General features: G+C 42.8%; 2 protein-coding genes across 2 annotated transcripts in view; one reads left to right on the forward strand and one right to left on the reverse strand.

Annotated features, from left to right (window-relative positions):
• arr3b (arrestin 3b, retinal (X-arrestin)) overlaps positions 1-9,113 on the reverse strand; it is a gene marked incomplete at both ends in the record, with an annotated part of 54,086 nt that extends 44,973 nt beyond the window's left edge. Inside the window, one exon of the mRNA XM_084332042.1 lies at positions 9,097-9,113. Coding sequence (XP_084188168.1) covers positions 9,097-9,113 — 17 coding nt within the window. The remainder of the gene's footprint in view (positions 1-9,096) is intronic.
• Positions 9,114-13,078: 3,965 nt separating this feature from the next.
• On the forward strand, positions 13,079-14,056 carry LOC311242979 (heat shock factor protein 1-like; the record flags this gene model as incomplete). Its single annotated transcript, XM_084332043.1, has 1 exon — positions 13,079-14,056. One exon carries the CDS (start codon positions 13,079-13,081, stop codon positions 14,054-14,056), a length of 978 nt encoding a protein of 325 aa, XP_084188169.1.
• Positions 14,057-15,800: the final 1,744 nt, after the last annotated feature.

The following is a 15,800-nucleotide window of genomic DNA, read 5'->3' on the forward strand; positions in this document are numbered from 1 at the left end:
ACACTTGTGCCAATTGCGTGCGTTTGTCTAATATGTCATGTTCTACGATACCCATTTCAGTGTGCGTGTGTGCGAGGGCTCTCGCATTATTATTATCTACGCTGCGTGTGTGTGAGGGCTCTCGCATTATTATTATTATTATCTACGCTGCGTGTGTGCGAGGGCTCTCGCATTATTATTATTATCTACGCTCATGCGCACGCTCATACCGGCGTGGGGGCAAAACTAGCGTGGGGCAAAACTAGCGTAGATCAGTGGCCAATCGGAGCAACGCGGAAGGACAAGCCACTTGCTTAAAGCATAGACGCAGCCAGGCGCAACACTCTTAGTTGTTCCGTGTCAATGTTGACTTGACATTTCACCTAAAAGGATATGTGAAAAGCCTGTGTGTGTCTGCTGTTTCACTACTCAGTTCAAGGTGCTCTTCACTGCACAGATCTGGACCCTACAGACTTGGCCGATACAGTCTTGCCCCCTACAGACTTGCCCCCTACAGACTTGGCCCCTACAGACTTGGCCCCTACAGACCTGGCCCCTACAGACCTGGCCCCTACAGACTTGGCCCCTACAGACCTGGCCCCTACAGACTTGGCCCCTACAGACTGCGTCCCCTACCCGTGTTCATACTCCTAAAGGGATGACTCACATCCCTTTATTATATAAATGGATCAGTAAACCATACGACAGTAATCCTTTTCATTGCTTGCCTCTTCCTATTGAGTGCTTAGGAATCCTTTTAAAACATATTATTATTTGGCTCAAACTGCTCCTCTGAAGTCAAATCCGCAGGATTTGTCTTAGTCAGGATTTATTTGTAACCTGTAAATCCGAGGTGTTGAAGGAGTGACAGATGCCCTACGTGCCGCCACTAAGATGCTGGGTTGAAAGGTCATGACCCGTTAGCTGCTTAGCTTCTTTGTTTGTGCTTGTAGATGGATCTATTCCTCAAACCTCCTCAAGGTTCAGTGAATCCTATCCTTAAATCCAATTAGCCGGTCAAACAACTCTATGTAATAGCACTGTAATACAAACTGGTACTTTAATCATAGACTGTTGCAATATTCTATGTTTAAACTTTAATCATATACTGTTGCAATATTCTATGTTTAAACTTTAATCATATACTGTTGCAATATTCTATGTTTAAACTGTAATCATATACTGTTGCAATATTCTATGTTTAAACTTTAATCACTGTTTTACAACATTAGTGATTGGTTAGGTAGTCTAGACCAGTGTTTCCCAACCGGTGGTACGCGTACCACTAGTGGTACGTGGGTGGTCCCCAGGTGGTACGTGAAAAGATTTTGAAAAGTAAAAAAAAAAAAAAAAAAATTATTAGAAATTGTACAGGAAAACTGTACCCACATAATGAATAATGCATAATCTGTAATAATGTAACCAAAATTGGGGGCATTCAAATTAAGTAATCATTTGCTGGCTATAATTATATTATTATTGGTGCTGAGTTCAGCTTCCCGCCCGCCGGCGCCGGACTGTCTGTCAGCTGTCAGGTATTCATTGAAGCGCTGGTGTTTATTGAGATAAAAATCATAATGGATCAATGGCTGAGTCGAGATGGTTCATCCAGAAACAATGTAAAGCATATAAATTATGTTCGCTTTGCAGTTGGATGAATAGACGGATGTCAGTGGGGAAGCACAACTGATTGCGTTTGTGCGTTACAAAGACACTTTGGAGATGAACGAGCACATTCTGTTTTGCAAGAAACTCACGGGGAGAACTACTGGACTGGACGTTTTTAACGTTATTGACAATTTTTTCTCTCAACACAAGCTGGATTGGAAATACTGCTCATGTGTGCACAGACGGCGTCCAGAGTTAAATTATGTTTTGAATGATGCCGTAAAAGTGATCAACTTCATACAGTCCAGGCCTTTGAATCATAGACTGTTTCAGTCACTTTGTGAAGACGGTGGGTCAGACTCAGAACATAAACAGCTCCTGCTTCACACCGACGGTTATCCCGAGGGAAGACGTTACAGCGAGCAGCTGTTCGAGCTGCGGAATGAAGTGAGGGCATTTCTGTCTGAGCACACACACCCCCTTGTGGCGATGTTCGACGACACAGACTGGGTAGCTCGGCTGGGAAACCTCTCTGACATTTTCAGCAAACTCAACCAGCTGAATCTCTCTCTTCAAGGTAAAGACACAACTGTTCTTAGCTTGTATGACAGGCTCAAGTGTCACATTAATTGGTGAGTTACTAACTTTTTTTTAGTCTTTAAACAATGGCTATTATAATTTATATGATTAGTTATGATTGAATATATGATTTAAGTGTCACATTAATTGTCGCATTGGGTCACAAAGACAAAAATCTCCTCTTCTCTATCTCTCCTCATCACTTCTCTCCTTCTTCCACTCCCAGGTTTCACCTTAGCTACACACACACACACACACACACACACACACACACACACACACACACACACACACACACACACACACACACACACACACACACAGCCGGTCTGCCACAATATATAGACTATTAATTTATTAATTATACATCCTGGGCATCACCACGATTGATTGCGTAGTAGGTGGTACTTTTGGTTGGCTTGAAATGCTTTGGTGGTACAGTACTCAAAAAAGGTTGGGAACCACTGGTCTAGACGAACCAATGTTGACCGATAGTTGAACCCCATTTCAATAATAATGAAAAAAAAACATATATAATAATTTCAATACCAATACCAGTATCAATATCAATTGCAATACAGCTGGAAGTCAATTAATGCCAGAAGGAATAGCGTTGGAATGGCATAAATCATTTGAACAAGTAGCAACTGAAAACATTTGAGTTGAAAGCTTAGGTACTCACTTTGTCATGGCTGTTGTGAAGTTGTTGAGGTTGTCTGCAAATAAAAAATATATAGAAAAGATTGAGTTGTTAAAATGTGGAATGGGGCATTCCATATTGATCACATATTTATTACAGCAGCCAATCAAGATCTAATCCAGTGAGGTTGACCATGTGTTTAGATTAGGGGTGTAACATCTCAATGTTACATTCAGTAATTTAAAACTACTGTATCTTGACGATTCTCCTTTTCTTGTTCTCTTCCCTACAGTAGGTTTCTCGTTTAACTGGTGATATAGTATGGCTACTGCAATTAGCATAATAAGGATCATAATAAGTCATTTCCAATGACTTTGAAATGGATATATATATTTTCACACCCGCATTTAGACAAAGTTGAACAGTCTTTGGTGTTTGTGCTTATTAACACAGAGCATCAGTTCTTTGCTTATAGTTAAATTGTAATGTTGTAAATAATTTTCACACCTCTCCAACCAAGTGGGCTTCAATAAGAATCAACCTCTGGTAAGAACATAGGTCACCATCTCTGGGAGTTGTTAAAGAAAAATAGATCAAATAATAATAATAATAATAATAATAATAATAATAATAATAATAATAATAATAATAATAATAATAATAATAATAATAAAACATCTCTTGCTCAAAACCAGTAGAGAATAAAACAACCCCCTCCTCCCAGACAAGATCAACTCACTGGAGAAAAAGTGTCAATCAATATCCAATAATAACTTTACAGTCTTCAACAAGCAGTGATTCAGAAGTGATGGTTTTTGTACACTATATCATGTACACAATACACACTGTATTTTGTGTAGCAGAATCAGCAGGTCACCACAATCTGTAACGTGTTTTAAAATTATGTTTGAGTGTTTTAAAGGATTCTATTTTTCTATTTATATACAGTGATATTTATTTCTATTATCATTATTGTTTTCTCTTCTTTGTACTTGTGATTGTAAATACTCTCAATGTAATTTTGAGTCTAAAGATCGAATGAACGTTTAGCTAATTATCATCTACGTGTTGAGGGTCAGTCCACTTACCTTGTCCTCTGGTCCCAGAATTGTGTGTAGTGTGTGAGAGCATCGTCCCTCCCTGGGCCTTTATACCACAACCACTCAACCACACACCCCTCCCTCCAGCTCATCCCGCCCGCCGAGGAAGGCTGCTTTATGGAGACAATCTTATTAATTCATTAGCCTATAGTGCTTTTTTTGGTCCACAAGATTTTGTTTAAAAATAACATTTAAAAATACTTGGAACAGATTAGGCATTGGAGTGATGTTAAAAAATAAAGCAGAGGGTGTATTATTGGGCTGTTTACATATAACGAAATAACGATGGTCTTACAGCAGCCTCCACCTACCTGTATATGTGGCTAATTCTGTCTAATTCTAATTCTGTCTGTGTCCATTTTTGGCTCGACCTTTGAGTTGTTTATGTCCACAGAGAAGGATATAATCAAATCAGGAGCGTCTGTGTGTTTGTGGATGTGTGTGTCAAGTCAAGTCAAGTCGAGTCAAGAGTTTTATTTGTCACGGCATACAAGTATACAATGAAATGGGGGGGTCTTGCATGTGTGTGAATCCACGCAATATCTTGCAAACTACGGGGCCGATCAGCCTGTGCTAAAAAACGAATTAAATAATTTTAAACAAATTAATTAATATAAAAAACGTGAGCACTCCATGGCAAGCATGATATGAGATGTGATTTTGTCATCTCAGATAGGGCTGTCAGTTTATCGCGTTAATTAGATTAATTAATTACACAGCAAATTATCGCGTTATGAAAGTTAACTCAAAATTACCACACATTTATTTTTTTATATAATTTTTTTTATAATCATTTTTTTTATCTCATTCATTCCATAAGAACGTAGAATACACATTTACAGACTTTTTTAATATGGTCAATTTGCATGTTCTTGGTATCTGATTCTAGGGACATCTATGGATCTCAGGGAATGTATTCCCAGTGTCAGAAATACTGTGTCTGTTACTAGGCTTGAGTAAATTGTAATGAAATGAGAATATCAATACATTTTTTTTAATATTTGACTGTGAATGACACCATGCTCAAATTGACCAGACCTGAAAAATCTAAGCAAATTAATAGATGGAAGATGATTAAACAGAAGGTTTTGTAGATACAGTACTGAATTCTGCCATCCGGACACATGCAATTTGAAATATGATTATAGAATATAGAATATCAGGCATAAAATGGTTATGCGATTAAAATGCGATTAATTAGATACATTTATTACAAATCCTGTAATTAATTAGATGCATTTTTTTAATCACCTGACAGCACTAATTGTAATGTCCACTTCTTGGTTGAAGGAGTAAAGTGCTTATGTAAGTTAGTAGCTGCCCCAGGATGGCTGATTAATCGCATGATTGTCCATAGTTAATAGTGATTAATCGCAAATTAATCGCATATTTTAAATCTACCTTAAACTGATCTTTTTCTTTTTTTGAATTTTTTTTTTACCAGTGGCCGATGGCCACTAGATACATTTGTTGGTACACATCAGGTAACTTAGAATGAGCAGAAGTTGGGGAGGAAAGAGGGGAGAAAGAAAGAAAAAGGGAAAAAAGAGAGAAAGGGAAGGGGGGGAGGTGACAAAAAGAGAGGAGAGAAGAAGAAAACATAAAAGATAAAATAAGAAATAAACATACAAACAAAAATAAGACTCAATAATAAAAACAAAGACAAAATAAAACAAAATAAAATTAAGACCCCCCAAAAAATAAATAAAGGGGGGACATCACATAGGGTCAGACATAAGACAGAACATAAAACAATAATACAACATATCAGACAGGCTAGCGGCTGTTCCTGGGGAGGGTCCGTTACATTTGATCATTATTACTTTTAGCAGAAGTCAGATCGTGTGTGTTTGACATACTCTGTCCATTTCGACCAGATCCGGTAGAACTTCTCCTGCTGAATTCTTATTGAATATGACATCTTTTCCATTATGTAGATGTCATGCGTTACGTCTATCCAATCATCTACTGTGGGTGCCTTTGGTTTTAACCATCTTCTTGTGATAGCTTTCTTGCTTGCTATCAGAAGCATCATTATCAATTTTTTGTCATTGAAGTCCCATTTTTCATAGGGAATATTTCCTAGGTATAGGGTGTCAAATTTGAAGGGGATGTCAATCTCATAGGTTCTTATGTATCTCTTGCCAGTATGGTACCAGGGTTTGGCATTCCCAGAATATATGTGAATGATTGGCTTCATTTAGCCCACAGGATCGCCAGCATTTTCCCCCCGTCCCCTGATGTTTTTTTTGCCATGGGGTGATCATTTCGCATATTGGGTTCTACTTTCACCCCAGCTTCCTAACAGAATGACACCACCATTGCTGAACCCAGCGAACAGATTGAAAGGCACTATGAGTGTGCTTCTAAAGCTAATGGAGGGCGATATGGCTAGCTACACCCCAGCCAAATGGGTATTTTTATTTAAAACTATCCAATCCGTAGTGGACCAGAATCCAGATCAGGAGGCAGAGATGGGGAGGCTGGCCGACCAGGTCGCAATCCTCATGGAGAGGCATAATTGCCCCCCAGCCTCTGATCTATGTAGTATTCGTGGTCCTGCAGCTAGCCAGGTTCAACCAGCTAGCATAACCCTCACGGTTAGCCTAGCTCCTGAAGCTAACCAGGTTTTCCCAGTTAGCACAGTCCCCACTGCTAGCTTAGGCTCTGCAGCTAGCCAGGCCCTCCCAGCTAGCATTGTTCCTGCAGCTAGCCAGGCCTCCCCAGCTAGCACAGTTCCCACTGCTAGCTTAGGCTCTGCAGCTAGCCAGGCCTCCCCAGCTAGCACAGTCTCCACTGCTAGCTTAGGCTATGCAGCTAGCCAGGCTTCCACAGCTAACCCAGCCCCCACTGCTAGCTTAGCCTCTGCAGCTAGCCAGGCCCTCCCAGCTAGCACTGTTCCTGCAGCTAGCCAGACCTCCCCAGCTAGCACAGTCCCCACTGCTAGCTTAGGCTCTGCAGCTAGCCAGGCCTCCCCAGCTAACATTGTTCCTGCAGCTAGCCTGGCCTCCCCAGCTAGCACAGTTCCCACTGCTAGCTTAGCCTCTGCAGCTAGCCAGGCCCTCCCAGCTAACATTGTTCCTGCAGCTAGCCAGGCCTCCCCAGCTAGCACAGTTCCCACTGCTCTGTAGCTAGCCAGGTTCAACCAACTAGCATAAAGCTCACTGTTAGCCTAGCTCCTGAAGCTAACCAGGTCTCCCCAGCTAGCATTTCCCCCACAGTGAGTCCAGGCCCCACAGTTAGCCTAGCTCCCGCAGCTCGCAGACCTCCGAGAGTTAGCAAGGCTCGGAGGTCTAGCGAGGCTCAGGCTAGTATTGCTAACAAGGCCTCCACAGCTGGTCCAGCTTCAACGCCCAGCTCAGTCTCTACGCCTGGTCCGGCTGCAACGCCGGCTGCCGCCGCTCCCCTTCCGGCCTCCACGCCACTCCTCGTCACCTCAACTGGTCCGGCCTCCACGCCCAGCCCAGCCTCTATGCCTGGTCCGGCTGCTACGCCGGTCCCTGGCTCCTCGACTGGTCCTGGCTTCCCCTCTGGTCCAGCCCTACGCCGCGATCGGCGACCTGGTCCTCGCCGTGGTCCTCGCCGTGGTCTTCGCCGTGGTCTGCGCTGGATCCTATTCCGGGGGTTGTCGCCATCGCACCTCCGTGCTGGCTCTCCCGATCCGGTTCCTAGTCCGGCGACGGGAGGGTCCCTCGTCCGGGATCCTGCTCCGGGGTCCTTATCCTTGCCCCTTGGCTCCAGGTCCCCTGACCGGCTCCCTGTTTCTCTCCCCGCCTCCCCTCTCCGGTCCTCTGTCCCCATCCCCACCCCCCCTCGTCAGGCCTATGTTCCCAGCTCCAGCCCCCCTCTCCGGGTCTCTGCTCTCTCGTCCTGTGGGGCCTGGGTTAAAGAGAACGGTAACACTGGACACTCTCTGCCTCCTTTCAATGGTCTGAACGGTGGTACTGGACACTCTCTACCTCCTTCCGGTGATGTCATGCCACCCTCTAGTGGTCACCAACAAATGATGCACGCTGTGATGATAAATATCCTTAACACTTTGAATGCCACGAGGTGGCGCCAGAGGTAGCGCTTCAATGCCACCATCGGCGCCAATGTTACGCTTAATATCGCCTAATCTATGTTTTAAATTATGGCTATGTGTCTAATCTGCCCGTCGCTTATCAAAGAATCCTTTTCCAGTCAGTGCTGTCAAGGCAGATTGGTTTTTTATCGCTTCATTTCCGTTTGAGAGCATTTAGAAAAGCACCCGTATTGAGGTAAAAAACAGTTCATTCTGGGCCATTCTATGATAATCGTCTTTTACTGGAATATTCCAGAACGTTGATATTCGTGGGCCTATTCATGAATAGTTTTCAAATAAACGCTAGATGATCAATATTATACGAGCCGCGCACGGATAATCGCCGTGTTCATTTCCTCTTGGACTTTTACAGTGAAACTGAAAGAGCCCATTTCACAAAACAGCCTATATCTTCATCAAAATTAGTCTGATTATCCTAACACTGATAACATAGATTCCTTACCTGACATCAGATGGTATCCAACTGGTATATTCCAGTTCCTGATCACCATTCGAAAAAATCGATAAGTGTATGGATCCAACGTGATACAGTAGTACACATGATTCCGCGGGGCTGAGAGGCTCCAGAATGAACTGTGGTAACCCCGGCTGGATCAGTGGACTGGAAAATGTGGAGTACCGGATTTTTTTCCCCATCCATTTTCATTGAGTCCATTCCAAAATCCCTTATGTCATCCTGGAGACGATAGGGGGCGCTTTTTTCCACATATGATCGCCGGCGGCGCTCGGGTATACTCGGGTAGGCTCGCGTGATGCAATATGATTTCAGATCGCTAAAAAAATAATTATAAAAAAAATCTCGTGAGTGGCTTTCAACATAACTATCGGAAACCCGAGATATCTCGTGTGTGGCAGTGAAAGTGTTAACAGTCATTGCATTTATTGTTGATGTTACAATTGTTATCTGTTTAGTTTGTTCTCTGTGTTTGTATCTCTGATTCTGTGTGTTGTATAGCCTAGTCCTAGTTCCTGTTGTGTTGATTGTTGTATGAGTTCTTATGCCTTTTTTCCCCCAGCTGTCGTCCATTACTTATTAGCGTTTATTAGGGTCTGTATTTATTGCCTGTGGTTTGTTGAGATGTTTGTGGTGTCATTCCTCCTGTTACCTGTTTCCTGCCCACATCGTTGCTCTCCCTTGGTGTTATAATAAGTGTAGTGTTTTAAGTGTAGTGTTTGTTTTTCATTCTCCAGTTTATTGTTCTTTTGTCTTTTCGTTTGCGCCGTCTACTTTTGTTTGTTTGTGCTCCAGTCTTTTGTTATCGTGCCAGCAAGGCTGTGTCGTATTGTCTGTTTTGTGTAGTGCTTGGTGAACTTCAGTAAAGACTCATTATCTACACGAATTCTGCCGTCTCCGTTTCCTCCATTCACCAGACATTCTGCAGTTTCGGTGCTCTCCTATCATTTCGCATATTGGGTTCTACTTTCACCCCAGCTTCCTAACAGAATAGCAGGCTTATAAATTACCTTATTATAGCCAATTTGCACATATATATATATATATAGATTAGGGATGCTCGATATTGGCTTTTTTACCGATACCGATATTCCGATATTGTCCAACTCTTAATTTCCGATACCGATATCAACCGATACCGATATATGCAGGGTTCCCCCCCCCCCCCAAAAAAACTGAATAATTTCAGGTAACTAATCATTTCACTGGATATATATATAACAAATATTGTTATTGTTTTTTTTTTTTTTAAACCGATACCGATATTTTCCGATATCACATTTTACTGCCGATATCGGCCGATAATATCGGTCGGCCGATAATATCGGACATCCCTAATATATATATATATATACATATATTATCTTTCAAATGCCCAAGTTCAATTTGGATTTAGTATCACCAGGTGTGCATAAGAACAGATAATGAAATCTACTGTACTTTTTTATTTTCACTACAGTGCAACTGTTTTGAAACTAATTTCAGATCTAATTGTTGCTGCATGCTAACAGGGAAGAGAAACTAACTGCATTTCAATATTTGTCAAAAACGTTACCTTTTGTGCTAGAATTATCCCGAATAATAACAGTTATTGAAATAATTCATACAGAACTCTGAACCTTGAACCCCATAGAACGTTACAGGAAGTGTAGTTTTGAAAAATTCCAATGCAGATCCATATCTCTGGATCTCTGCTACAAAATGCCAGCAAAAAAACTACAATTCCCATGATTCAAGGTTTTACAAAATGGTCACCTCTTGCGGAATATACAGACATTTCTAAGAGGAAAATCGATCTAATACACACTTTAACCTATTCCTAAACTAATGTATTGATGATAATATACATTCTAAATGCTGTTGTGACATGGTTATGATGTTTATACTTGAATACGTTTGAAATAAAAATCGCTACTTTTATAGAACAGTCTGGAAAATATTGATTTATGACCACCCTCTCCCTCACACTTTCATAATTTCACTGTGCGGAATTGTCTATTTTTTGTCTATTTGTCTAATTTTTTATTTACATTTTTTTATTAAAAACGAAGGTTCGAACGTCCGTTCGAAAAACCCTGATGAAGTTTGAATCACTTTATTCAAATTGAGGATTTATTTAAAAAAAAAAATAATAATAATAACTTCGGGGACAGCCTTACCAAACATATTATTTATATTATTCAAATAGCCTTCAAACATGTTCCGTTGTGATGTCACAGTATGATGTCATAATAGCACATTCTAGAACATTTGTGATGTCACAGTATGATGTCATAATAGAACATGCTACAACATTTGTGATGTCACAGTATGATGTCATAATCAAACGTTTGTGTATCTATTTAACAATTCTCTCAGAAGATCTCATTGTGCATCTTGAAACAGTACTGAACAGATAGACAAAACAACAGATTGAAGCCTGCATTTCTCAACCAAGGTACCTTGCCTACCGTTTGGCTGTGGAAAGACACAATACAGAGACAATACAGACCCTCTCCCGTTGGCCGGCGGTGCACAGGCATCACCCACACTTTCACAATTTCCACGCGTGGAATTGTCTAGTTAGTTGTTAGCTATTTTGGGAAACGAGCTAACGACATTAGCAGAGCGCTAACTAACTAACTCAGACTGTCGACTTGTGAACGTTGGCTTTGTTTTATTGTATCCCTGTCGTTTTGGGAGCATGGAGTTTCACAGAGGTGGATCTGGAGGTGTGGTCTTTAGCGGCAGCAGCATTCCAGCTTTTCTGACCAAACTTTGGACACTGGTGGAAGACCCAGAAACTGACCCTCTCATCTGCTGGAGCCCAAATGGAACTAGTTTTCATGTATTTGACCAGGGTCGCTTCTCCAAGGAGGTTCTTCCAAAGTTTTGCAAGCACAACAACATGGCCAGCTTTGTACGACAACTCAACATGTATGGATTCCGTAAGGTGGTCCACATCGAGCATGGGGGTCTTGTGAAACCGGAGAAAGACGACACAGAGTTCCAACATCCTTCTTTCATCAGAGGACAAGGTCAGCTGCTGGAGAACATCAAACGCAAAGTCACCAATGTGTCCAATCTGAAGCAGGATGAGCTGAAGGTGTTTCCTGAGGAGATCCTCAGTGATGTTCAGCTGATGAAGGGAAAACAGGAGAACACCAACTCTAAGATCATCTCTATTAAACACGAGAACAAGGTTTTGTGGAGGGAAATTGAAAGTCTGAAACAGAAAGGCTCCCAGCAGGATAAAGTTGTCAACAAGTTGATTCAGTTATTGGTCACCCCAGTCCAGTCCAACAGAGTTCTGGGCATGAAGAGAAAGATCCCTCTGATCGACAGTAGCTCTGCCCACTCCATGCCTAAATACAGCCAGCAGTACTCCTTGGAACCATTGCAGTCCTCCCAAGCTATATCTGCTTCATCAGGAGGGTTTAGTGCAGCCAGTCTATTTCCTGCTGACATCCCTCTGAATTCTGGCCCTATCATCTCTGACATCACAGACCTGGAGAACCTCAACTTCAACTCCATCCCACTGTTTGCGCTTTTCAGCTCTGTACCCAGTGAAGACATCGATCTGGACAGTACTCTAGACATTCTGCTGTCTCCAGAGCCTGCTAAAGGAGTGGACGGTGGAAACGACTTCTAGAACCTATTCCTAAACTAACGTATTGATGATAATATACATTCTAAATGCTGTTGTGACATGGTTATGATGTTTATACTTGAATACGTTTGAAATAAAAATCGCTACTTTTATAGAACAGTCTGGAAAATATTGATTTATGACCCCCCTCTCCCGTTGGCCGGCGGTGCACAGGCATCACCCACACTTTCACAATTTCCCCGTGCGGAATTGTCTATTTTTTGTCTATTTGTCTAATTGTCTATTTTTTTAATTTACATTTTTAAATTAAAAACGAAGATTCGAACGTCCGTTTCGGAAAACCCTGACAAAGTTTGAATCACTTTATTCAAATTGAGGATTTAGTTTGAGGATAAAAAAAATATTATAATTATTTTATTTTTTATTTTATTTAAATTTTTTAATTAAAAACGAAGGTTCGAACGTCCGTTCGAAGAACCCTGACGAAGTTTGAATCCCAAAAACAGGCTTCGGGGACAGCCTTACCAAACATATTATTTATATTATTCAAATAGAACTCAAACATGTTCCTTCTTCTTCTTTCTTCTTCTTTAGAATTTCCGGCAGTGTAGTGATGTCACAGTATGATGTCATAATAGTCCATTCTAGAACATTTGTGATGTCACAGTATGATGTCATAATAGCACATTCTAGAACATTTGTGTACCTATTTAACAATTCTCTCAGAAGATCTCATTGTGCATCTTGAAACAGTACTGAACAGATAGACTAAACAACATAGATTGAAGCCTGCATTTCTCAACCAAGGTGCCTTGCCTACCGTTTTGCTGTGGAAAGAGACAATACAGACCCTCTCCCGTTGGCCGGCGGTGCACAGGCATCACCCACGCTTTCACAATTTCCCAGCGCGGAATTGTCTAGTTAGTTGTTGTTAGCTATTTTGGGAAACGAGCTAACGACATTAGCAGAGCGCTAACTAACTAACTCAGACTGTCGACTTGTGAACGTTGGCTTTGTTTTATTGTATCCCTGTCGTTTTGGGAGCATGGAGTTTCACGGAGGTGGATCTGGAGGTGTGGTCGTTAGCGGCAGCAGCGTTCCAGCTTTTCTGACCAAACTTTGGATACTGGTGGAAGACCCAGAAACTGACCCTCTCATCTGCTGGAGCTCAAATGGAACTAGTTTTCATGTATTTGACCAGGGTCACTTCTCCAAGGAGGTTCTTCCAAAGTTTTTCAAGCACAACAACATGGCCAGCTTCGTACAACAACTCAACATGTATGGATTCTGTAAGGTGGTCCACATCGAGCATGGGCGTCTTGTGAAACCGGAGAAAGACGACACAGAGTTCCAACATCCTTATTTCATCAGAGGACAAGATCAGCTGCTGGAGAACATCAAACGCAAAGTCACCAATGTGTCCAATCTGAAGCAGGATGAGCTGAAGGTGTTTCCTGAGAAGATCCTCAGTGATGTTCAGCTGATGAAGGGAAAACAGGAGAACATCGACTCTAAGATCATCTCTATTAAACACGAGAACGAGGCTTTGTGGAGGGAAATTGCCAGTCTGAAACAGAAAGGCTCCCAGCAGCAGAAAGTTGTCAACAAGTTGATTCAGTTCTTGGTCACCCTGGTCCAGTCCAACAGAGTTCTGGGCATGAAGAGAAAGATCCCTCTGATGCTGAACGACAGTAGCTCTGCCCACTCCATGCCTAAATACAGCCAGCAGTACTCTTTGGAACAATTGCAGTCCTCCCAAGCTATATCTGCTTCATCAGGAGGGTTTAGTGCAGCCAGTCTATTTCCTGCTGACAGCCCTCTGAATTCTGGCCCTATCATCTCTGACATCACAGACCTGGAGAACATACAGTCCATCAACTTCGACTCCATCCCACTGTTTGAGCTTTTCAGCTCTGTACCCAGTGGAGACATTGATCTGGACAGTCTAGACATTCGGCTGTCTCCAGAGCCTGCTAAAGGAGCGGACGGTGGAAACGACTTCTTGGACCTATTCCTAAACTAACGTATTGATGATAATATACATTCTAAATGCTGTTGTGACATGGTTATGATGTTTATACTTGAATACGTTTGAAATAAAAATCGCTACTTTTATAGAACAGTCTGGAAAATATTGATTTATGACCACCCTCTCCCGTTGGCCGGCGGTGCACAGGCATCACCTACACTTTCACAATTTCCCCTTGCGGAATTGTAAATTTTTTGTCTATTTGTCTAATTGTAATTTTTTTTTATTTAACATTTTTAATTAAAAACAAAGGTTCGAACGTCCGTTCGAAAAACCCTGACGAAGTTTGAATCCCAAAAACAGGCTTCGGGGACGCGTCTATACTTTCCGCAAGTGGCTTGTCCTTCCGCTTTCCCGTTTTGCGCTCTGATTGGCCACGCACGTTTCTGGTCATGTGACATGTGCGCCAATCGTGGGACGGCAAGTTCTGCGCATATTTCTGGGTCTAACAGCCTGCAAACTACCTAACGCTTAGTTTATCACTGGTTAAGCTTAGGCAACTCTTTCGCAGTTGGTTAAGGTTAGAGTTTGGAATCAGGGCAGGCGTTCTATCGCCATGCTCTAAGACAAACGTTAGGTTATGACTATAACCAATTTCTGTTAGTATAGCGACGCTCCACCAATGTACAGTTTCTACGCCTAATGTATATACTCTTTTCTTTCTGGACTCTTTTTGTATCACAAATACAGTACTGTAATTGCAAATCTGGTATGTCATAAATGTATAGATGTAGCAGTACTGTCTATCTGTATGTCATGTATGTCATATATGTTACGATGAATTGGAAATGGGGGACCCTGGTGGAAACAAGACGAAAGTCTTTCTCTGGTCTGCATCCCCTTAACAATTGTATGTATTGAGCTGTACTGCACTGTACCCATTCTGCAATCTGTTAATAAAGTTTTCATTCATTCATTCATTCACTCTCTGCACTGTCCTCGCACACGTGCACACGCACTGAATAAAGACCACAATGTACCTTTAATCCCAATATTTGTCTGACCACACCCCTATCAGCTTACCCATATAAGCAGGGGTGGGGCCACCCACTCGCCTCCTTCGCAAGCTTTCACCACAAGGCGAGATCAAGGGCTGCAGCGGCGTCGGACGCCGAGCGTCGCTATACTAACAGAACTTGGTTATAGTCATAACCTAACGTTCTGTATTGTATTAGCTCTCGCTCGGCGTCACTCTCTGCACAAGGGAGGCCGAGCGAGAGCCATCGGCCGACAAATACACCCCGCTGAAAGCCCCCCACAACCATCAGAACAGGGAGGGCCGAGCCCCCCCGACCCACCCTAATGGAGGGCACCCCCCCTATTGGGGCTTCACGGGAGGGCGACGGACCCGACCGTGCGAAGAGGCACTCAAGCAACTCAACGCACAGGGTGAGCAGACCGTGGCTTGACCCCACGACTACACACACGCACAACCCGCATGCCACCCGGGAACGAACGGAGGAAACAACCTCGTTACTGCCCCCAGAATCACGGGGTCAAGGGCAACCCAACCCCGTGGCAAGGCCGTAGCAGCGGAGCGCGAGGAAGACCCAGACCCACCAAAGGGGGCCCGGAGAAGTCCATGATGCCAGCATCAAGACCCCACCAGGTGGGCACTTAGTGACCCCGCCCCCCACATCGCCAGCGTATTCGGACAAAGGCCCCTCAGCCGAGCGGGCCCTGTCCCCCCAATAGTACACCGCCTGGCACACTGACCCTGCAGAACAGGCAGTCAGCA

This window comes from Notolepis coatsorum (assembly GCF_963971535.1).
Source record: "Notolepis coatsorum genome assembly, chromosome: 16".
NCBI classification, from domain to species: Eukaryota; Metazoa; Chordata; class Actinopteri; order Aulopiformes; family Paralepididae; genus Notolepis; species Notolepis coatsorum.